General features: G+C 41.1%; 1 protein-coding gene across 1 annotated transcript; it reads right to left on the reverse strand.

Annotated features, from left to right (window-relative positions):
• LOC110458146 (sulfoquinovosidase-like) lies at positions 1 to 24,648 on the reverse strand. Its single transcript, XM_021509734.1, has 10 exons — positions 24,489 to 24,648; positions 16,939 to 17,086; positions 14,966 to 15,157; positions 14,242 to 14,482; positions 13,719 to 14,059; positions 12,639 to 12,780; positions 12,325 to 12,546; positions 3,096 to 3,314; positions 2,208 to 2,450; positions 1 to 2,021 (listed from the first exon to the last, which is right to left on the reverse strand). The coding sequence occupies exons 1-10, from the start codon at positions 24,491 to 24,493 to the stop codon at positions 1,453 to 1,455; spliced, it is 2,322 nt and encodes a 773-aa protein (XP_021365409.1). The 5' UTR covers positions 24,494 to 24,648; the 3' UTR covers positions 1 to 1,452.
• Positions 24,649 to 25,148: the final 500 nt, after the last annotated feature.

Below are 25,148 nucleotides of genomic sequence, written 5' to 3' on the forward strand. Positions count from 1 at the left end.
AACTACGTATATCTTTATTATGATAAGTTTCAGTGCTGCAGTCATACAAAATATAACAATGTTTTATATATCCATAACGGCACACGTATCGAATACAAATGATAACCGGTAAAAATGAATAAACAACATCTATAAAAGTTATGTCTACTGCAATTGGATGGAGTTACGTCTACTGCGATTGGATGGAGTTACGTCTAAAGCGATTGGATTGAGTTACGTCTACTGCGATTGGATGGAGTTACGTCTACTGCGATTGGATGGAGTTACGTCTGCTGCGATTGGATGGAGTTACAGCTGCTGCGATTGGATGGAGTTAGGTCTAGTGAGATTGGATGGAGTTACGTCTACAGCGATTGGATGAAGTTACGTCTACTGCGATTGGATGGAGTTACGTCTACTGCGATTGGATGGAGTTACGTCTGCTGCGATTGGATAGAGTTACATCTGCTGCGATTGGATGGAGTTAGGTCTAGTGAGATTGGATGGAGTTACGTCTACAGCGATTGGATGAAGTTACGTCTACTGCGATTGGATGGAGTTAAGTCTACTGCGATTGGATGGAGTTAAGTCTACTGCAATTGGATGAAGTTACGTCTACTGCGATTGGATGGAGTTACGTCTGCTGCGATTAGATTGAGTTACGGCAACTGCGATTGGATGGAGGTAAGTCTAATTCGATTTGATGGCGTTACGTCCACTGCGATTAGATGGAGTTAGGTCTACTGCGATTGAATGGAGTCTACTGTTACATGTGCACAGAGATATTTTCATCATACCTCATGCGTAACATAAGAGTCGAGGATCGCTTATACGATCCTTCAGCAAACGGATGTATTCATTTCACTAATTCCTTCATATTACCATGGCAACAAACGTCGAACATGACAGCAACAATAGTATAGTCAGGAGTTGTGATATTGGATACCATCGGGGTTTTCTGAACTTACAAGTTAATAAAAGATACATAATAATTTAGTACATGGTTTACGTGTGATGCTCGTTGACACAATATTTCCACTGGTTCTGTATAGACTCATTGCATTCAAATTTTTTTTTTCGTCATTTCAATCGACTTTTACCGCAAAGAATGTTGTCTGTTATCGTTGGCTATCCTTGAAATCCCAGAGTAACGCCGACCTCCGTTTTCTGCATCCCTGGAGTACATCATGTAGAATTCGAAAATACACAATCAGCTATCTGATTGGTTTCAAGAAAAAAACTAATCGCAGGGCTCATACCTATCATTTAAAGATTACAGAGAGCGAGAACCAACTCCAAAGCCGGGTACTGTTACCGTTACGCTGCAATTTGATTCCTGTGATGTAAATCTGAGGATCACACTAGTCTACTTGTTTCGTGTAGATGTATAAGGTATAAGGCCGACAATTTCGTCCTGACATATTCCAGGGGTGCAGAGAACAGAAGTGAGCGTAAAGTATGTACATGTAGCTTTTATAAACTAACTGCAAGATACTGACTAATAACGAACATACTTAGCAGACTCCACCAGACATCATGGCCAAAAGCTGCTGCCTTGTTGATGCAAGGACTTACAGTTGGTTTGGTAGTGGGGATAATTGGGGGAGTGGGCGGATTCGGTAACTTCTTTATTGCTTCAAATGTAGTTTTATAGGGAGACTCAATGTTATAGAATACTAAAGGTTTCCCAAGGGGTGCCGAAAGGTTTGAGTACTTTTTAAAACCGGCGTAGTCGCCCCCGTCCCATAAGTTTACCCATGTCCCTGGAGGAAGGTAACAATCCCCTGCAGTGGCCCCCTGTGTTACTATCGGGGCCACAACAAGGTCGGGGCCGTACATGTACTGGTACTTGGCTTGGAAACTGAGAGTTGTGTTGTCTGAAAAGAACATTGGACGCTGTACTGGCGTCCCATTTCTTACGTACTCCGCCACGGCAGCTCGGGTGTAGTTGGCTAGAAGGCTATGCGCTCGAGACAGACGCGCAAAGTGCTGCAGCAGGTATGGATTTGAGTACACTTGTACGTTTGCCTCAGGCTGATTACCTAGGAAACAAAAAATATATTTGACTGTTATGGCTATAGCGTTACTACTGTGATGTGTGCAACTTATGTATACCATTTCTCAGGTTTGTCTCGTTGGATATTATCATCAAGTTAAGTTGGTATCAAGGCGGACAGAAGAACAGAAAAACACCGCGTCATATTTAGCATGACTTTTCACTAACTTACCTTCGTGCGTGCGCATGTACGGCGTAAAGACAGCCATTTCGCCAGATCGGATGAGCAATTCAGGCGTGCGTTTTAGTCCCATGCTTGCAAACGTGGTATATCCCCCAATATCGAAGTGGGTCATTCCTATTCCCGAAACCCCCGCAGACAGAGCAGCCACAACAGTAGAGGGTAGGCCATCCGCAGGGTCAAAGTTCACGTTCTGGTCCCCCGCCCACATCAACGTCGTGAAGTTGGAGATACCTTATATTAAAAAAAAGCCTCAGATGATACAATGGAAGCATAATTGTCTTCAGCACCATGTACACGTTATTATCAAATGTAAAATGTATCTACCTTGTCAGAGCTTCCTCTCATTGTTATCCTTTTTTATCGTTACCTCCTATCGTTATCCCTGTCAGAGATACATGTATTATATTGCCAGCTGGTAGGTTCATAGAACTGCGTACTAAAACAATTACTAAATCTGTAATAAGTATAATTGATGTATAGTCTCCGAGTACCTACATATGTACCAGCAAATTACTGGAATACGCTAACCTGCAGAACACCTCGTTACCTGTGTTCGCTATGTATACATATCTTTAGTTGTTCCGTAAGATGGGTAAATGTGTACACGTGACTTACCTGTTTATCTACATCTTACATATGTACCTGTATTTTTCCACAGTTGAGTATAAACTTTTTAATCGAGTATCCGAACCTAACTTCACACAAGAATTTGTTACCTATATAACGGAGTATAGGCTCCGTACATGGCTACCTGTTATATACTGTTTCTTATCCAAATAATTGAATCTTACATTTTGGTACCTACTCGAGTTGTCTTTTTTCTATCCGAGATTTGATCTATACCTTGTGTTTTATAACAGAGTAGCAAATCCTTACCCGAGTGCCCTGCTCTCATAAAGAAGACGATCTCGCCTTCCTTTCCTGATTCTTGTATTGCAGCCCTGTTCATCCGGCCCCAGTAGATCGGCCACATGTTGTGAAGTGTTTCGCCTGATTTGGCGTTATGAAACAGAGCCGTGGTAGGGAGGTATTCCCCGAAATCCGCCATCCATCCTCCAAGGCCGATATCGATCATGTTCTGCTTTAGGATTGTCTCTGTAACCAAACCACGAACGATAACATTTGGTGACCAGCTATACACATGCTGCGAAATGCCAGTTAAGACGAACTTTAATTAGTTATCAACGTGTTCTTAAACAAGGTAATGGGATACACAAGGTCTAGTGGGATACACAAGGTCTAGAGGAATACACATCGTCCAGTGGGTCACCCAAGGTCTAGTGGGATACACAAGTTCTAGTGGGTCACCCAAGGTCTAGTGGGTTACACAAGGTCTAGTGGGTTACACAAGGTATAGTGGGATACACAAGGTTTAGTGGGTTACACAAGGTGCAGTGGGTTACACAAGGTCTAGAGGAATACACATCGTCTAGTGGGTCACCCAAGGTCAAGCGGGATACACAAGGTTTAGTGGGCTACACAAGGTTTAGTGGGATGCACAAGGTCTAGTGGGATACACAATGTCTAGTGGGATACACAATGTCTAGTGGGTTACACAAGGTTTAGTGGGATGCACAAGGTCTAGTGGGATACACAATGTCTTGTGAGTTACACAAGGTATAGTGGGATACACAAGGTTTAGTGGGATACACAAGGTCTAGTGGGATACACAAGGTCTAGTGGGATACACAAGGTATAGTGGGCTACACAAGGTTTAGTGGGATGCACAAGGTCTAGTGGGATACACAATGTCTAGTGGGATACACAATGTCTAGTGGGTTACACAAGGTTTAGTGGGATGCACAAGGTCTAGTGGGATACACAATGTCTTGTGAGTTACACAAGGTATAGTGGGATACACAAGGTTTAGTGGGATACACAAGGTCTAGTGGGATACACAAGGTCTAGTGGGATACACAAGGTATAGTGGGCTACACAAGGTTTAGTGGGATGCACAAGGTCTAGTGGGATACACAAAGTCTAGTGGGATACACAAGGTATAGTGGGATACACAAGGTTTAGTGGGATACACAAGGTCTAGTGGGATACACAAGGTATAGTGGGTTACACAAGGTTAAGTGGGATGCACAAGGTCTAGTGGGATACACAATGTCTAGTGAGTTACGCAAGGTATAGTGGGATACACAAGGTTTAATGGGATGCACAAGGTCTAGTGGGATACACAATGTCTAGTGAATTACACAAGGTCTAGTGGGATACACAATGTCTAGTGAGTTACTAGTGGGTCACACAATGTCTAGTGGGATACACAAGTTCAAGTGGGTCACCCAAGTTCTAGTGGGTTACACAAGGTCTAGTGGGTTACACAAGGTATAGAGGGATACACAAGGTTTAGTGCGTTACACAAGGTGCAGTGGGTTACACAAGGTCTAGTGGGATACACAAGGTCTAGTGGGATACACAAGGTCTAGGGGGATACACAAGGTCTAGTGAGTTACACAAGGTATAGTGGGATACACAAGGTCTAGTGGGTCACACAATGTCTAGTGGGATACACAAGTTCTAGTGGGTCACCCAAGTTCTAGTGGGTTACACAAGGTCTAGTGGGTTACACAAGGTATAGAGGGATACACAAGGTTTAGTGGGTTACACAAGGTGCAGTGGGTTACACAGGGTCTAATGGGATACACAAGGTCTATTGGGATACACAAGGTATAGTGGGATACACAATGTCTAGTGAGTTACACAAGGTAAAGAGGGATACACAAGGTCTAGTGGGCTACACAAGATCTAGTGAGGCTACACAAGGTCAAGTGCGTCACCCAAGGTCTAGTGGGATAAACAGGTTCTAGTGGGTCACCCAAGTTCTAGTGGGTTACACAAGGTCTAGTGGGATACACAAGGTTTAGTGGAATACACAAGGTCTAGTGGGATACACAAAGTCTAGTGAGTTACACAAGGTAAAGTGGGATACACAAGGTCTAGTGAGTTACACAAGGTATAGTGGGATACACAAGGTCTAGTGGGTCACCCAAGGTCTAGTGGGATACACAAGTTCTAGTGGGTCACCCAAGTTCTAGTGGGTTACACACGGTCTAGTGGGTTACCCAAGGTATAGTGGGATACACAAGGTTTAGTGGGTTACACAAGGTGCAGTGGGGCACACAGGGTCTAGTGGGTTACACAAGGTATAGAGGGATACACAAGGTTTAGTGGGATACACAAGGTCTAGTGGGATACACAAGGTATAGTGGGATACACAAGGTGCAGAGGGTTACACAAGGTATAGTGGGATACACAAGGTATAGTGGGATACACAAGGTATAGTGGGGTACACAAGGTGCAGTGGGATACACAAAGTCTAGTGGGTTACACAAGGTTTAGTGGGATACACAAGGTCTAGTGGGCTACACAAGGTTTAGTGGGATGCACAAGGTCTAGTGGGATACACAAGGTCTAGTGGGATACACAAGGTCTAGTGAGTTACACAATGTAAAGTGGGATACACAATGTCTAGTGGGATACACAATGTCTAGTGAGTTACACAAGGTATAGTGGGATACACAAGGTCTAGTGGGATACACAAGGTCTAGTGAGTTACACAAGGTAAAGTGGGATACACAATGTCTAGTGGGATACACAATGTCTAGTTGGATACACAAGGTCTAGTAAGTTACACAAGGTCAAGCGGGATACACAAGGTTTAGTGGGCTACACAAGGTTTAGTGGGATGCACAAGGTATAGTGGGATACACAAGGTTTAGTGGGATACACAAGGTCTAGTGGGCTACACAAGGTTTAGTGGGATGCACAAGGTCTAGTGGGATACACAATGTCTAGTGGGATACACAATGTCTAGTGAGTTACACAAGGTAGAGTGGGATACACAAGGTTTAGTGGGATACACAAGGTCTAGTGGGATACACAAGGTATAGTGGGCTACACAAGGTTTAGTGGGCTACAGAAGGTTTAGTGGGATGCACAAGGTCTAGTTGGATACACAATGTCTAGTTGGATACACAATGTCTAGTGAGTTACACAAGGTATAGTGCGTCACCCAAGGTATAGTGGGATACACAAGGTCTAGTGGGATACACATCGTCTAGTGGGATACACAAGGTCTAGTGGGATACACAAGGTCTAGTGAGATACACAAGGTCTAGTGAGTTACACAAGGTACAGTGGGATACACAAGGTCTAGTGAGTTATACAATGTCTAGTGGGATATACAAGGTCTAGTGGGATACACAAATTCTAGTGGGATACACAAGGTCTAGTGGGTCACCCAAGACGAGCAGGTCACCCAAGGTCTAGTGGGATACACAAGGTATAGTGGGATACACAAAGTCTAGTGGGTCACTCAAGGTCTAGTGGGATACACAAGGTCTAGTGAGACACACAAGGTCTAGTGAGTTACACAAGGTATAGTGGGATACACAATGTCTAGTGGGATACACAATGTCTAGTGAGTTACACAAGGTCTAGTGGGATACACAAGGTCTAGTGAGTTACACAAGGTATAGTGGGATACACAAGGTCTAGTGGGATACACAAGGTCTAGTGAGTTACACAAGGTATAGTGGGATACACAAGGTCTAGTGGGATACACAAGGTCTAGTGAGTTACACAAGGTATAGTGGGATACACAAGGTCTAGTGGGATACACAAGGTCTAGTGAGTTACACAAGGTATAGTGGGATACACAAGGTCTAGTGGGATACACAAGGTCTAGTGAGTTACACAAGGTATAGTGAGATACACAAGGTCTAGTGGGATACACAAGGTCTAGTGAGTTACACAAGGTATAGTGGGATACACAAGGTCTAGTGGGATACACAAGGTCTAGTGAGTTACACAAGGTACAGTGAGATACACAAGGTCTAGTGAGTTACACAATGTCTAGTGGGATATACAAGGTCTAGTGGGATACACAAATTCTATTGGGCTACACAAGGTCTAGTGGGTCACCCAAGACTAGTAGGTCACCCAAGGTCTAGTGGGATACACAAGGTCTAGTGGGAAGGTCTAGTGGGATACACAAATTCTATTGGGCTACACAAGGTCCAGTGGGTCACCCAAGACTAGTAGATCACCCAAGGTCTAGTGGGATACACGAGGTCTAGTGGGATACACAAAGTCTAATGGGACACACAAGGTCAAGTGGGATACACAAGGTCTAATGGGTCACCCAAGGTCTAGTGGGATAAACAAGGTCTAGTGGGATGCACAAAGTCTAATGGGATACACAAGGTCAAGTGGGATACACAAGGTCTAGTGGGCTACACAAGGTCTAGTGGGATACACAATACACATCGTCTAGTGGGATACACAAGGTCAAGTGGGATACACAAGGTCAAGTGGGTCACCCAAGGTCTAGTGGGATAAACAAGGTCTAGTGGGATGCACAAAGTCTAATGGGATACACAAGGTCAAGTGGGATACACAAGGTCTAATGGGTCACCCAAGGTCTAGTGGGATATACAAGGTCAAGTGGGATACACAAAGTCTAGTGGGATACACAAGGTCTCGGTGGTCACACAAGGTCTAGTGGGTTACACAAGGTCAAGTGGGTTACACAAGGTCTAGTGGGATACACAAGGTCAAGTGGGATACACAAGGTCTAATGGGTCACCCAAGGTCTAGTGGAATATACATGGGATACACATCGTCTAGTGGGATACACAAGGTCAAGTGGGATACACAAGGTCTAATGGGTCACCCAAGGTCTAGTGGGATATACAAGGTCAAGTGGGATACACAAAGTCTAGTGGGATACACAAGGTCAAGTGGGTTACACAAGGTCTAGTGGGATACACAAGGTCTAGTGGGATACACAAGGTCTAGTGAGTTACACAAGGTATAGTGGGTCACCCAAGGTATAGTGGGATACACAAGGTCTAGTGGGATACACATCGTCTAGTGGGATACACAAGGTCTAGTGGGATACACAAGGTCTAGTGAGTTACACAATGTCTAGTGGGCTACACAAGGTTTAGTGGGATACACAAGGTCTACTGGGCTACACAAGGTCTAGTGGGATACACAAGGTTTAGTGGGATACACAAGGTCTAGTGGGATACACAAGGTCTAGTGGGATACACAATGTCTAGTGAGTTAGACAAGGTCTAGTGGGATACACAATGTCTAGTGGGATGCACAAGGTCTAGTGGGATACACAAGGTCTTATGGGATACACAAGGTACAGTGGGTTACACAAGGTCTAGTGGGGATACACAAAGTCTAGTGGGTCACTCAAGGTCTTGTGGGATACACAAGGTCTAGGGAGACACACAAGGTCTAATGGGTCACCCAAGGTCTAGTGGAATATACAAGGTCTAGTGGGATACACAAAGTCTAGTGGGTCACTCAAGGTCTTGTGGGATACACAAGGTCTAGTGAGACACACAAGGTCTAATGGGTCACCCAAGGTCTAGTGGAATATACAAGGTCTAGTGGGATACACAAGGTCTAGTGGGATACACAAAGTCTAGTGGGTCACTCAAGGTCTTGTGGGATACACAAGGTCTAGTGAGTTACACAAGGTATAGTGGGTCACCCAAGGTATAGTGGGATATACAAGGTCTAGTGGGATACACATCGTCTAGTGGGATATACAAGGTCTAGTGGGATACACAAGGTCTAGTGGGCTACACAAGATCTAGTGAGTTACACAAGGTACAGTGGGATACACAAGGTATTATGGGATACACAAGGTACAGTGGGTTACACAAGGTCTAGTGGGATACACATCGTCTAGTGGGATACACAATGTCTAGTGGGCTACACAAGGTCTAGTGGGTCACCCAAGGTCTAGTAGGTCACCCAAGGTCTAGTGGGATACACAAGGTCTAGTGGGATACACAAGGTCTAATGGATCACCCAAGGTCTAGTGGAATATACAAGGTCTAGTGGGATACACAAAGTCTAGTGGGATACACAAGGTCAAGTGGGTTACACAAGGTCTAGTGGGATACACAAGGTCTAGTGGGATACACAAGGTCTAGTGAGTTACACAAGGTATAGTGGGTCACCCAAGGTATAGTGGGATATACAAGGTCTAGTGGGATACACATCGTCTAGTGGGATATACAAGGTCTAGTGGGATACACAAGGTCTAGTGGGCTACATAAGGTCTAGTGGGCTATACAAGGTATAGTGGGCTACACAAGGTATAATGGGTCACCCAAGGTCTAGTGGGATATACAAGGTCTAGTGGAATACACAAAGTCTAGTGGGATACACAAGGTCAAGTGGGTTACACAAGGTCTAGTGGTATACACAAGGTCTAGTGGGATACACAAGTTATACTGGGTTACACAAGGTCTAGTGGGATACATAAGGTCTAGTGGGATACACAAGGTCTAGTGAGTTACACAAGGTATAGTGGGATACACAAGGTCTAGTGGGATACACATCGTCTAGTGGGATACACAAGGTCTAGTGGGATACACAAGGTATACTGGGTTACACAAGGTCTAGTGGGATACACAAGGTCTAGTGAGTTACACAAGGTATAGTGCGTCACCCAAGGTATAGTGGGATACACAAGGTATACTGGGTTACACAAGGTCTAGTGGGGCACACAGGGTCTAGTGGGATACACAAGGTCTAGTGGGATACACAAGTTCTAGTGGGATACACAAGTTCTAGTGGGATACACAAGTTCTGCTTGGATACACGAGAGCACTACTGGAACTAGGGGGTGAAGGTATACCAATGTTTATACTACTGATACTATAACTTTGCTGAATACAGGAAAGAATTACCTATTTTTGCTATCCGCCATCCCCGAACCCCTCCATCCCACAACACAGTCTTAGTAATTCCCCCAATTATGCTTCATTCAGGAGAAGATGCTTTCGGTGGTAGTTTTTGATGCTGGTTTTCCGATTTCGGTGGTGTTGTGTGTCTGAGATTGTCTCAAGTACATTTGTATGTCTTCTCGGTTATTATTAGTCCCCCACCGGTTCCCAACGAAATTGGGAAACCAGCAACATAAACCACCTCTGAAAACATTCTCTCCGTACACAAGCAGATATGATACTGTAATACTAGCCACCTCATGTTTCATCAACACTGGAAAATGAGACTTCTTTGTACCATTACACAGCCAGGACTAACCCTATACCATCCACCTTATCCGAATTAGTGAAGGTAAGATGAAAGTACAGGAACAAGATAGACAGATATTAAACGTAAGTAATAAGCCATTCCTCAGAGATAGTTCCAAGCGTAGGGCCATACAAAAATGGAATACACCGATGTCCAAAATCTGAAGAAGGGTTTTTTTACGAGTTCAGGATTACCAAGATGTAATTGCTGCCTTGGAGAGCTTGTTCTCACTGTTGTTTCCACGACACAGGCATCCCTAATATAGTGTAACACCCCTGCAGGTGGGGGATCGGGAAAATAATACACGTGCTGTTACCCACTGCATGTAACGTAGGAGGCGACTAATGTATGGACCCCCTGAAGAGTTGGGGACTTTTTTATGGAAACAAAAGCGACCAAAATTAATCTGCTGCGCCCATTGCCATATTTGGGATTTTTATCTTTCCTTCTACTTCTAACTACCTTTTATTTTCTAGCGCCTTGCTTGGCAACACCTCACTTTGGGCCTTAATGTTTAGCGTCATGGTCAAGAGGACCATGTGGAAGATTAGCCTTTGTCTAAACATGTATTTTATCCTCAATGAATAAAGTTTATTATTATTATTATGTCTGCCCAGGTGAGAAAGGCAATGGGTGCTGTCCCCAGGCCGGGACATACCAAAGTCCTTAAAAATGGTAGTTGTTATTCCCTGCTTAACGTTCATCATTTAGGATAACGGCAACAACTGTGCTGGGTGCTTTCGGCATGGTATTTCAGTGAGATAGCACTATAAAGTCGGCATCAGATCCGCGCTATCACAAGGAGGCAAGCACACTAGCATACCCTGTCTCCTGTATACACACACGCTAGCACGCATGTACTACACACATAAAGGCACGTCCTTAAATGATCTTAGCTGTTAATAGGACGTTGATCAAAATTAAAGCAAAGCAATCAAGTTCACTCCGTATCATTTATGAACGACTTTTATAACTTTCGCCTGACAGAGGTTTACCAGACGGCGTGAGCGAAGCTTGTATAATTCTCATCTGAAAAAAAAGGTGAGAGGCAATTATCGCAACCTGTTATCTGGTTTTTAATCAGACCATGGACCAATTTGACAGGAACTAAATCCTGTATTATCAGCAGTATGGATTCCATGCTTGACGCAGGTACCCATGGCCATAACGAAAACGGACCTGGGACGTCAGACGGACTTTATAATAGTAGACTTAGGTGTTCCGCATAGACGTCTGCTATACAAGCGTGCATTTTATAGGGTAAGGAACAATGCATTTATACTGTTGAAGGATGTCTTTTTCAAACGCATTTCAGATGTTTCCTAAGAGGTTACATGTATACATCTGATTCACTTGATGTTATATGTGGGAAACCCCACCGGGCAGTATTAGGACCACAGGACCACTACATTTTCCTATAAACTTGTACATAAATGATCTAATAGAGGCGACGAAATAGGAAAATGTAAGATTCTGACGGCTTTCAAGATTATTAGGAACGTCCCAATACTCCTTTACGGGGAAACAACAGCCTACTGCCAACTATAAATAAATTTAAACTTTATCAAGTTTACAACAATTACTGAACAAGTTTAACAATCATTGACAACTTGACACACATGAAGGTCCGTGCACTTAACATAGGTTTACCAAGACTAGAGAGATGCATGGATTTCACGTGCAAAGTTAACAATTAGTCTTCCCGACCTGGGAACAGAACCCATTGTCTTCCTCAGCCGGGAGAACGTTTAACAGTAAAGCCATAATGTGAGGTATTGCCAAGCAAGGCGCTAAGACATAATAGGTAGATAGAGGTAGAGAAAATATAAAGATCCCAACTATTGCATTGGTTGCAGCAGATTTATTTTCGTCGCTTTAGCGAATTCCCAATTCTGCAGGGTGTTCCCGCATTAGGCGACTTTTACGAGACATGCAGTGGGTAACAGCAGGTGTATTTTTTTCTCAATCCCAGACCTGCAGGGGTGGAAAACATATGGGTAACGATAACATTTCTGATAACAAAGATACGTACCTTTATACCAAGAGAAGGCATCGGGATAGGTGAAATCGATAGAACCGCAGAAGAACTCCCCGAAATTTGTAAGGAGGGTTTTACTCGTCCGGGGATCTTTAATGAAATAACCTTTGGCATCCGCCTCCTTGAATAAGTCCCCATCTCTGTTGAGGTTCGGGTTAACATAGGCAAGAACCCGGATGCCTTTTCCCTTTAGATCGGCAATGGTCTCGTTCCATTCTGATATATAAAGAGAACATTATGTTTTCGTACAAGTAATTTCTCGATGCAGTTTATTTATAAAATATTGATTACTGATAAAATATACGCACTGTCGTAAAGCGTTGTGTTGAGTTTCCAGTTCCAGAAGACTCTCTTCCCGAATGAAGTATGAATATCTCCAGACCAGTCCTGGATCCAAAGTCCATTCACCTGTATACCGGCGTCCTGGACTGTCTTTAGTCTAGCCAGCATCTACAATTAGACTGTTAATTTTCAGCATTTACAACCAGATGCAAGTTGTCAAAATAACCAGGGCGTCATATATTACCACATGGTCTAATGTCGAAAATGCGAGCCCCTATCTACCGTCAGCACCCCTGCAGGTCGGAGATCGAGAAAAAAATACACCTGCTGTTACCCACTCCATGTATCGTAAGTGAACCCCTGCAGAATTGGGGATTTGCTTTGGTGTCCTCTATTTGTGGACACAAGGCGACCAAAATAGATATGCTGCACCAATTGCAACATTTTAGATCTTTAACTTTCTGTCTAGTTCTGTTTACATGTACGTTTTATTTCCTAGCACCTCGCTTGGCAATACCTCGCTTCTAGCTTGAGTGTTGAGCGTTCGCCCAGGTAAGGAAGGCAATGGGTTATGTCCTTCAAAATGGTATTTGTTATTCCCTGCTTAATGTTCTGTATTTAGGATAATGGCAACAACTGAATTACCCGTTGTAAGTATAATGTGACCGGGCGGGATTCTGTACAGGCTGCCTTTGAAATGGTATTTCAGTGAGATAGCACTATAAAGTCGGCATCAGATCCGCGCTATCACAAGGAGGCAAGTACACCGACACACATACACGCATGCATGCATACACAAATGGCGGCACGTCTTTAAATAAGCTTAGCTGTTAATAGGACGTTAAACAAAATAAACCAAACCAAACACTGCATATACCTACTCGCAGGTACTAAAATAAAATTGTCTGGGGGTAAGAACATCTTTAATCAGCGGGCAATTTCGAATTTTCCAGTCAACATCTATAGTTATATGTTAATTGTTAGCATATTCGATCACCTAATAGGCGGTCAAAAGTACAGCCCGAATCAATTCAAATAAAGAAGCATTTATAGACTATACAGAACAAACAGTCCTGTATTTACCAGTAAATTCGCACTGTACGCACCGTGTCCGTTCCTCCCTGGACCCCTATTGTGATGCCTGACGTCACCCAGTCAGGCAGGGCGGGCATGCGGCCCTGGAAATGAGACAGGGACTGCACTAGCTCGAGCATGGACGTTGCTGACTTGAAGTAGAACTTGCCCACATCGCCTTTGATAAAGATCTCGTGGTAGGCGGGGGCGCTGAAGTCGAGGACCATATAGTTGGGGTCTGAGTAGTGGAGGTAGTAACGACGGGAGCTGACGTAGGACGGCTGGGGGTAATATGTCGTGTGAAAGGCACCTCCCCCTCCTGTCTTCAGGTCCGCATAGTACGTCACCAGGTTACTCTTATCCCTGCCAACACCTACACAAATGTGACGTCATAAGTTTACTCTCATCTGAGTGATGAACGTCATTAGTGTACTTCAGCTTATGTCATATAGTTCAAATTGACTTAATTAAGTTCACCTTCTAGACTGAAGTCCATCATTGCACAAGGGGCACATTATGTAACTAAGCAGCAAAACTTTGAAATAGATTACCTACCTTGTTCCCTGGTCCAGATAGGATATTTGAGGTCGTCCGCGCGCAGGACCGTAACGACTTCAGGTGGAGTGTATGTCCTCTCGCGGAGGTTAAAATGTGAGAACTGCTCTCCACCGCCGAAGACCATCTCTTGTGGATCCGCCACTACCATCAGCCACAAGAACTGGTAATCGGTACTCCCCACCATGTCCATAAACACCACGAGGTCATTGTCGGGAGTAGACTCAAACGTCACGTTACACTAAAACAGAGTGTTAGCGCTCACGTATAAGTATGTGAAGCTTGAAGGCGGCAATCTCATCTTTTATTTAGCATTTTTCCGATAACGATTGTGAAAAATAAAGCTTCAGAGGAATTTAAAAATGTGTTTTTGAAGTAAATCTTGTGCTTTCTAAGACATTGTCTTACGCTATTCTTCAAGTTCTGATAATGTCAATTAAAAGATTTTGTAATGACTTTCATGTTCGGTAGTGTTTGCATTATGTATTGTACTAACACGACGACAGTTTCGACAACAACTATTTCACCGCTATCATACGGAAACAAAATTACATCACTATTTACACGTGAGATGATACCCACCAGGTAGTACCGTACTATTACAATGTCGTATACATTTGAAATACTATTACAATACTATGACACACCTGTATGATATTAATTACATCGCTGTCATATATATGTCAGAGGATATCACATTGAGATACGAGAGGTAAAACCTTACCATAAACTCATTAGTATCACCGAACTTCAACAGCACGTAATCCTTATCCGTTGTAGTAAGATGTTCGTAATGTCGGAGGGGAATTCGGGCCTGTATCACATTCTCAATGTGGAAATTTCCCAGTCCGCCGAGGAAGGTTGTGTATCCCTCCCCTACGTATATCATTGGATTCGTGGTTGAATGCTGAAAAATCTGAATATTTCGCGAAAAAATATAGCACGTTTTCAACAATAACTTCAACAGCAACAACGCATTGGTAGATAAATGACGTAATAACTTCTCTCTCTGAGTTCAAATGAAATTATAAATACAAAACTACTAAAAGCAACTGAAAACACAATGAAATACCACAGTTTCGGATTTGCTCCAGCTTACATACATCGGGGTCCGCATTCATGAAACCGTTTAAACATTAACCGATTCTGTGCTTCAGTGATATTTCTTGTTCTGGTGATAAGAAATATGTCAATGAAGTTGATTAAATTTGCGAAGACTTCAAACCAAATTCCGATTCAAATGTCTATATTTTTGAAGTTGGTTTGAATCAATGCCCGAACACCAGAACTGTTTCATGAATACGGATCCAGATGTATGATGATTTGATATTGCTAGTCAAAGACGAGCTTAGGGCGACATCAGGGGCCTATTTATTTATGCAGAACAACCAGTACGTCCGTTATTAAATGTAACATTTTCGGGCATATAACCTGGCGGACCTGCACATGTTTATGCATGCCTTCCAAGGCTTTGTCAAGGCTCGCCTGAAAGCAACATCAGATTACTGAGTCCGACCTTATTTCATAAATGAGCAACTGGTCCAACACGTTCAATCGTTTGGACTGCGATAAACGAAAAAGGCCCAGGTGTCCAGGTTCATGCTTCTGTGATACCGATAATACTTTAACTTGTCACTGTCACAAATCAACTAGATGTATGAAAATATCGCATTCTGTTTTGTTTCCATTGTGCCATGTTGTAACGTTCTCTTTAATCTATAATGTATAGGAGAAGGAGAAATGTAGCGGGTCAAACCGATTTTCGAACCCAGAATCACTAAGATTTCACTTATCTCGACCAAGTCTAGTTCGATGTAAATCTACCTGATCCCCTTTCCCGTATGATATGGTCTTTCACGAGCGGGCTGAAGTAAGCAGGGGGTTAGTTATTTAGAGCTCGTTATTCCAATAACTAAACAGCTGCTAGAAGTGGATTCGTTATTCAATATTATGACTTAGTAATTCTAATCTCCTTGAACACAGTAATCACTAGCAATACAAAGATCAATTATTGCGAGTTTACTGATTTGAATAAAAAAAAAAAACAAGAGAATCACCGAAGTATCTACAAAACCATAATTCGAACTAAAATCGATAAAATGACGGTACAATATGAACAAATGAAAGATTTACATGGAGACCCTTGTAAAAGTTCAAGGATAATAAGACCAGGTGTTCCAGAAGGTTAGGCGTCTTCTGCTTCATCGATGACACCCGCCTTGTAAAAATCTAAGTCTAATCCAAGTAATGTCACGTCCTCACATCGAGAAGCCGGGTATAAACAACAAAACCACAAGGCACTGAAATGAGCATTATCAAAAATAACAAAACCACAAGGCACTGAAATGAGCATTATCAAAACCAACACAACCACAAGGCACTGAAATGAGCATTATCAAAAACAACAAAACCACAAGGCACTGAAATGAGTATTATCAAAAACAACACAACCACAAGGCACTGAAATGAGCATTATCAAAAATAACAACCTTCAAACAGACAAACAAACACCAAATTTCTTTGCGAGATCCCATATTTTTTTCATCAACCTGCATCTTTGGAAACCGTGTTATAAGGTTGGCCGTCAGGAGTCACGGAAGTCGTACTATTCGGAGCGAACTCTTGAGTACTGAATCAACTGTCACGTGTAAACACCTTAGGTAGCTAGTTTAGTTATTTAACTCCTCCTTCACTTACCGTAATACCATTGATTGAGACGGTGAATCCATTCGGATTAGTCTCGCTGAACTGATATCTCTTCTCACCGGAAACGACAGCGGAAAGGGAGCTTACTACCAAGATCGTGGATAGCACTGCTCGGAATGATGCTGTCATTTTAAAAGATCTAAACAGAGAATGGAAGAACAATTTTATAATAGATATCACTGTATTGTTATTTTTCGTAGTAAAGCAATGATAAAACGAAGGTTCGTATCATTTAAGTTTCATACAATTGTGGCTTTTTCCGAGAGATAGGAAAAATACATAAATTATCCTTATTTGCACTTCGCATAAATGACACATGTTCCTTTGTTTATTATTTCTGTAACCTACATTAAAGAAACATTCAGCGCGTACTTGCGCCATCCTCGCACGCGCCTTCGGTGTTAGGTTAAGCTTGAAGATTCAGCGCGTTCATAGTTAATAGTTTTGAACCCAGCAACACGCTTGGTAACCAGAAGTAATTCTGTTTCGTATAAAAACTGATTATACACCAATTTATTCCTCATCTGAACAGGACAGCAGGGACCTCACTTTTGTAAGAATACTCTTAAAGGTCACTATCTTACATCGGTAGATGGTAGCGGTTATTGTAAAGAAAAAGAATAAACACATAAGTGACAATACAATATGAATCAGTGACAAATCAGGTACTGATAAATGTGGTCAAGTACTGAGAAATTGGGTCAACTACTGACAAATGGGGTTAACTTCTGACCAACGGGGTCAACTACTGGCAAAGGGTTCAACTGCTAACAAATGGGGTCAACTACTGAAAAATGAGGTCAACTACGGAAAAATGAGGTCAAGTACTGAAAAATGGGATCAACGACTGACAAACAAATGAGATTAACTACTGACAAATGGGGTCAAGTAAGGACCAATGGGGTCAACTAGTGACAAACGGGGTCAAGGAAGGACCAATGGGGTCAACTACTGTCAAATGGGGCCAAGTAAGGACCAATGGGGTCAACTACTGACAAGTGGGGGCAACTACTGACAAATGGGGTCAAGTAAGTACCAATGGGGTCAACTACTGACAAATGGGGGCAACTACTGTCAAACGGGGTCATTAAGGACCAATGGGGGCAACTACTGTCAAATGGGGTCATTAAGGACCAATGGGGGCAACTACTGTCAAATGGGGTCATTAAGGACCAATGGGGGCAACTACTGTCAAACGGGGTCATTAAGGACCAATGGGGGCAACTACTGTCAAATGGGGTCATTAAGGACCAATGGGGGCAACTACTGTCAAATGGGGTCAAGTAAGGACCAATGGGGTCAACTAGTGACAAACGGGGTCAAGGAAGGACCAATGGGGTCAACTACTGTCAAATGGGGGCAAGTAAGGACCAATGGGGTCAACTACTGACAAACGGGGTCAAGGAAGGACCAATGGGGGCAACTACTGACAAATGGGGTCAAGTACGGACCAATGGGGTCAACTACTGACAAAGGGGGGCAACTAGTGTCAAACGGGGTCATTAAGGACCAATGGGGGCAACTACTGTCAAACGGGGTCATTAAGGACCAATGGGGTCAACTACTGACAAATGGGGTAAAGTAAGGACCAATGGGGTCAACTACTGACAAACGGGGTCAAGGAAGGACCAATGGGGTCAACTACTGACAAATGGGGTCAAGTAAGGACCAATGGGGTCAACTACTGACAAATGGGGTCAACGAATGACAAATGGGATCAAGTAAGGACCAATGGGGTCAACTACTTACAAACGGGGTCAACGACTGGCAAATGGGATAAACGACTGCAAATGGGATAAACAGCTATATGATGAGATGACAATCAGTATCAAATGGAAACAATATAGTTGATACTAAACAGTGACTCTCATTGGCAAATGGAAACAACATATTTGATGCTCAACACTGGAAATGACACTAAAAATAGTAGAAAAATATGCAAATAGGTGGTGTAACTAAAGTATACGTTATATCCAAAATCAAGCAGCCTTAACAAGACCCTCCTACGGATCCGATTTAATTTTCCGCAAATCACATTGACGGTTTGAGATTTTTGACCAACCATTAAATTATTAAAATCAAAGATAGTTTTGGACATTTATTTTTTAAGGCATTGCGTTAACATATTAAATATTGAGATCGTTAGACAGATGGCAATTTATATTCTTTTAGAACCTGTTAAGAACAATGGTTTAAATAATCCTTAATCTTACTTTGTTAGAGCATTAGTCTAAATAAGGCTACATTATGTAAATCTTCCCTCGTTAGAACAAGAGTTAAAATAAGGCTAAATCTTACATCGTTAGAGCAAGAGTATACATAAGGCTAAATATTCCCTCGTTAGAGCAGGTGTCTAAGCAAGCCTAAATCTTACCTATGTAGTTAGAACAAGGGTCTTAAAAGGCTGAAGCTTGCATTGTTAGAGAAAGGGTCTAAATAAGGATTAATCTTACCTCGTGACAGCAAGGGTCTAACCAACATTGTAAGAGCAAGAGTCTGAATAAGGCTAAATCTTACATTGTTAAAACATGGGTCTACATAAGGATGAATTTAACCATGTAAGAGCAGGAATCTAAATAAGGCTTAATTTTCCCTCGTTAGAGCAAGAGTCTAAACTAAGCTAAATCTTACATCGATATAACAATGGTCTACATAAGGCTAAATCTTGCCTTGCTATATCAGGTGTCTAAACAAGCCTAACAACTCTGTCCTAGTTAGAACAAGAGTCTAAATAATGCTTTATAACCTCATTAAGCAGCAGAAATCTTCGTCGGACCTTGCGTGATAGCCAAAGTAAAAGTAGTACACATTATTTATTGTGTTGGATAACGGGAGTTAACACAATAAATACATTATTTATAGTGTGAGTCAGCTGGAGTCTAAGTGGATACATTATTTATAGTGTTAGACAGCTTGAGTCTAAGTGGATACATTATTTATCGTGTTAGACAGCTGGAGTATAAGTGGATACATTATTTATAGTGTTAGACGGCTGGGGTCTAAGTGGATATATTATTTATAGTGTTAGCCAGATAGAGTCTAAGTGGATACATTATTTATCGTGTGAGACAGCTGGAGTCTAAGTGGATACATTATTTATAGTGTGAGTCAGCTGGAGTCTAAGTGGATAAATTATTTATAGTGTTAGACAGCTGGAGTCTAAGTGGATATATTATTTATAGTGTTAGCCAGATAGAGTCTAAGTGGATACATTATTTATAGTGTTAGACAGCTGGAGTCTAAGTGGATACATTATTTATAGTGCTAGCCAGATAGAGTCTAAGTGGATACATTATTTATAGTGTTAGACGGCTGGAGTCTAAGTGGATATATTATTTATAGTGTTAGCCAGATAGAGTCTAAGTGGATACATTATTTATAGTGTTAGACAGCTGGAGTCTAAGTGGATACATTATTTATAGTGTTAGACAGCTGGAGTCTAAGTGGATACATTATTTATAGTGTTAGACAGCTGGAGTCTAAGTGGATATATTATTTATAGTGTTAGACAGCCGGAGTCTAAGTGGATACATTATTTATAGTGTTAGACAGCTGGAGTCTAAGTGGATACATTATTTATAGTGTTAGACAGCTGGAGTCTAAGTGGATACATTATTTATAGTGTTAGACAGCTGGAGTCTAAGTGGATACATTATTTATAGTGTTAGACAGCTGGAGTCTAAGTGGATACATTATTTATAGTGTTAGACAGCTGGAGTCTAAGTGGATACATTATTTATAGTGTTAGACAGCTGGAGTCTAAGTGGATACATTATTTATAGTGTTAGACAGCTGGAGTCTAAGTGGATACATTATTTATAGTGTTAGACAGCTGGAGTCTAAGTGGATACATTATTTATAGTGTTAGACAGCTGGAGTCTAAGTGGATACATTATTTATAGTGTTAGACAGCTGGAGTCTAAGTGGATACATTATTTATAGTGTTAGACAGCTGGAGTCTAAGTGGATACATTATTTATAGTGTTAGACAGCTGGAGTCTAAGTGGATACATTATTTATAGTGTTAGACAGCTGGAGTCTAAGTGGATACATTATTTATAGTGTTAGACAGCTGGAGTCTAAGTGGATACATTATTTATAGTGTTAGACAGCTGGAGTCTAAGTGGATACATTATTTATAGTGTTAGACAGCTGGAGTCTAAGTGGATACATTATTTATAGTGTTAGACAGCTGGAGTCTAAGTGGATATATTATTTATAGTGTTAGACAGCCGGAGTCTAAGTGGATACATTATTTATAGTGTTAGACAGCTGGAGTCTAAGTGGATACATTATTTATAGTGTTAGACAGCTGGAGTCTAAGTGGATACATTATTTATAGTGTTAGACAGCTGGAGTCTAAGTGGATACATTATTTATAGTGTTAGACAGCTGGAGTCTAAGTGGATACATTATTTATAGTGTTAGACAGCTGGAGTCTAAGTGGATACATTATTTATAGTGTTAGACAGCTGGAGTCTAAGTGGATACATTATTTATAGTGTTAGACAGCTGGAGTCTAAGTGGATACATTATTTATAGTGTTAGACAGCTGGAGTCTAAGTGGATACATTATTTATAGTGTTAGACAGCTGGAGTCTAAGTGGATACATTATTTATAGTGTTAGACAGCTGGAGTCTAAGTGGATACATTATTTATAGTGTTAGACAGCTGGAGTCTAAGTGGATACATTATTTATAGTGTTAGACAGCTGGAGTCTAAGTGGATACATTATTTATAGTGTTAGACAGCTGGAGTCTAAGTGGATACATTATTTATAGTGTTAGACAGCTGGAGTCTAAGTGGATACATTATTTATAGTGTTAGACAGCTGGAGTCTAAGTGGATACATTATTTATAGTGTTAGACAGCTGGAGTCTAAGTGGATACATTATTTATAGTGTTAGACAGCTGGAGTCTAAGTGGATACATTATTTATAGTGTTAGACAGCTGGAGTCTAAGTGGATACATTATTTATAGTGTTAGACAGCTGGAGTCTAAGTGGATACATTATTTATAGTGTTAGACAGCTGGAGTCTAAGTGGATACATTATTTATAGTGTTAGACAGCTGGAGTCTAAGTGGATACATTATTTATAGTGTTAGACAGCTGGAGTCTAAGTGGATACATTATTTATAGTGTTAGACAGCTGGAGTCTAAGTGGATACATTATTTATAGTGTTAGACAGCTGGAGTCTAAGTGGATACATTATTTATAGTGTTAGACAGCTGGAGTCTAAGTGGATACATTATTTATAGTGTTAGACAGCTGGAGTCTAAGTGGATACATTATTTATAGTGTTAGACAGCTGGAGTCTAAGTGGATACATTATTTATAGTGTTAGACAGCTGGAGTCTAAGTGGATACATTATTTATAGTGTTAGACAGCTGGAGTCTAAGTGGATACATTATTTATAGTGTTAGACAGCTGGAGTCTAAGTGGATACATTATTTATAGTGTTAGACAGCTGGAGTCTAAGTGGATACATTATTTATAGTGTTAGACAGCTGGAGTCTAAGTGGATACATTATTTATAGTGTTAGACAGCTGGAGTCTAAGTGGATACATTATTTATAGTGTTAGACAGCTGGAGTCTAAGTGGATACATTATTTATAGTGTTAGACAGCTGGAGTCTAAGTGGATACATTATTTATAGTGTTAGACAGCTGGAGTCTAAGTGGATACATTATTTATAGTGTTAGACAGCTGGAGTCTAAGTGGATACATTATTTATAGTGTTAGACAGCTGGAGTCTAAGTGGATACATTATTTATAGTGTTAGACAGCTGGAGTCTAAGTGGATACATTATTTATAGTGTTAGACAGCTGGAGTCTAAGTGGATACATTATTTATAGTGTTAGACAGCTGGAGTCTAAGTGGATACATTATTTATAGTGTTAGACAGCTGGAGTCTAAGTGGATACATTATTTATAGTGTTAGACAGCTGGAGTCTAAGTGGATACATTATTTATAGTGTTAGACAGCTGGAGTCTAAGTGGATACATTATTTATAGTGTTAGACAGCTGGAGTCTAAGTGGATACATTATTTATAGTGTTAGACAGCTGGAGTCTAAGTGGATACATTATTTATAGTGTTAGTCAGCTGGAGTCTAAGTGGATACATTATTTATAGTGTTAGTCAGCCGGAGTCTAAGTGGATACATTATTTATAGTGTTAGACAGCTGGAGTCTAAGTGGATACATTATTTATAGTGTTAGACAGCTGGAGTCTAAGTGGATACATTATTTATAGTGTTAGACAGCTGGAGTCTAAGTGGATACATTATTTATAGTGTTAGACAGCTGGAGTCTAAGTGGATACATTATTTATAGTGTTAGACAGCTGGAGTCTAAGTGGATACATTATTTATAGTGTTAGACAGCTGGAGTCTAAGTGGATACATTATTTATAGTGTTAGACAGCTGGAGTCTAAGTGGATACATTATTTATAGTGTTAGACAGCTGGAGTCTAAGTGGATACATTATTTATAGTGTTAGACAGCTGGAGTCTAAGTGGATACATTATTTATAGTGTTAGACAGCTGGAGTCTAAGTGGATACATTATTTATAGTGTTAGACAGCTGGAGTCTAAGTGGATACATTATTTATAGTGTTAGACAGCTGGAGTCTAAGTGGATACATTATTTATAGTGTTAGACAGCTGGAGTCTAAGTGGATACATTATTTATAGTGTTAGACAGCTGGAGTCTAAGTGGATACATTATTTATAGTGTTAGACAGCTGGAGTCTAAGTGGATACATTATTTATAGTGTTAGACAGCTGGAGTCTAAGTGGATACATTATTTATAGTGTTAGACAGCTGGAGTCTAAGTGGATACATTATTTATAGTGTTAGACAGCTGGAGTCTAAGTGGATACATTATTTATAGTGTTAGACAGCTGGAGTCTAAGTGGATACATTATTTATAGTGTTAGACAGCTGGAGTCTAAGTGGATACATTATTTATAGTGTTAGACAGCTGGAGTCTAAGTGGATACATTATTTATAGTGTTAGACAGCTGGAGTATAAGTGGATACATTATTTATAGTCTTAGTCAGATAGAGTCTAAGTGGATATATTATTTATAGTGTTAGACAGCTGGAGTCTAAGTGGATGCATTATTTACAGTGTTAGACAGCTGGAGTATAAGTGGATATATTATTTATAGTGTGAGTCAGCTGGAGTCTAAGTGGATATATTACTTATAGTGCTAGACAGCTGGAGTCTAAGTGGATGCATTATTTACAGTGTTAGACAGCTGGAGTCTAAGTGGATATATTATTTATAGTGTTAGACAGCTGGAGTATAAGTGGATACATTATTTATAGTGTTAGAAAGCTGGAGTATAAGTGGATACATTATTTATAGTGTTAGACAGCTGGAGTCTAAGTGGATGCATTATTTACAGTGTTAGACAGCTGGAGTCTAAGTGAGGCTGAAACTAAAATTATTCGACAGCATGATTTCTGCATAGAACTGAAACTTATACCTCATAAGACGTCGAGACTCCGTATAACTGAAACTTACCTCATAAGGTAGCGTGGGACTTTGCAGGCTGAAATTGACCTTGTTTGGTTGTTACCAGGGGTTCGCTGAGGGTTGATATCACAGGGGTCTTTAATTTGGCGACTGTGACCAAACGGGGAAGTGTGGCGTCTATCGTGTTATCACTGACCCGTCGTGTACAACGCGTCCACCTATTCTGGTATCAGTGTTTCCTGATCATGTATTTTAACTAGATATCACTGGCGTTTATTTTTAAGAGATACCCATCCTATTAGCTAGTCGATCAGTCGAACACATATCGTGATCTTAACTTTGTTCTACCGTCTCAGCGATGTGTTCCTTCTATTTACCTAAGATAAATAAAGATAACTAAGTTTGCTCAGACTTAAGAAAATCTGTGTTGACTGCACACGCTGATGTATAAACTGTATAATGTTTACCTTGTTCTCCGACCATCATACAGCTTTTAAATACCGTTTCGAAAGGGGCTGAATATCGGTATTTGTAGGTAATAATGATATAGAATACGAACAGTATGATATTATTAATTAACATAATGTAATATAACCTTTACTAATTTCATTGTCTGCACTGTCGCTATTACTTTGCTTACATATATATATGTATAGTCAAGTTATGAGCATCGAGCGAACATTTTTATTCGGGTCCAGTTCCTTGTAC

This window comes from Mizuhopecten yessoensis, unplaced genomic scaffold (assembly GCF_002113885.1).
Source record: "Mizuhopecten yessoensis strain PY_sf001 unplaced genomic scaffold, ASM211388v2 scaffold9465, whole genome shotgun sequence".
Lineage (NCBI taxonomy): Eukaryota > Metazoa > Mollusca > Bivalvia > Pectinida > Pectinidae > Mizuhopecten > Mizuhopecten yessoensis.

Coding starts and splice junctions, on each gene's coding strand:
- LOC110458146 (XM_021509734.1), bottom strand. Junction 3,315..12,324: donor TGCCTTCTCTTGGTATAAAG/GTACGTATCTTT, acceptor GTTTGGTTACAG/AGACAATCCTAAAGCAGAAC. Junction 2,022..2,207: donor GTACATGCGCACGCACGAAG/GTAAGTTAGTGA, acceptor TTTGTTTCCTAG/GTAATCAGCCTGAGGCAAAC.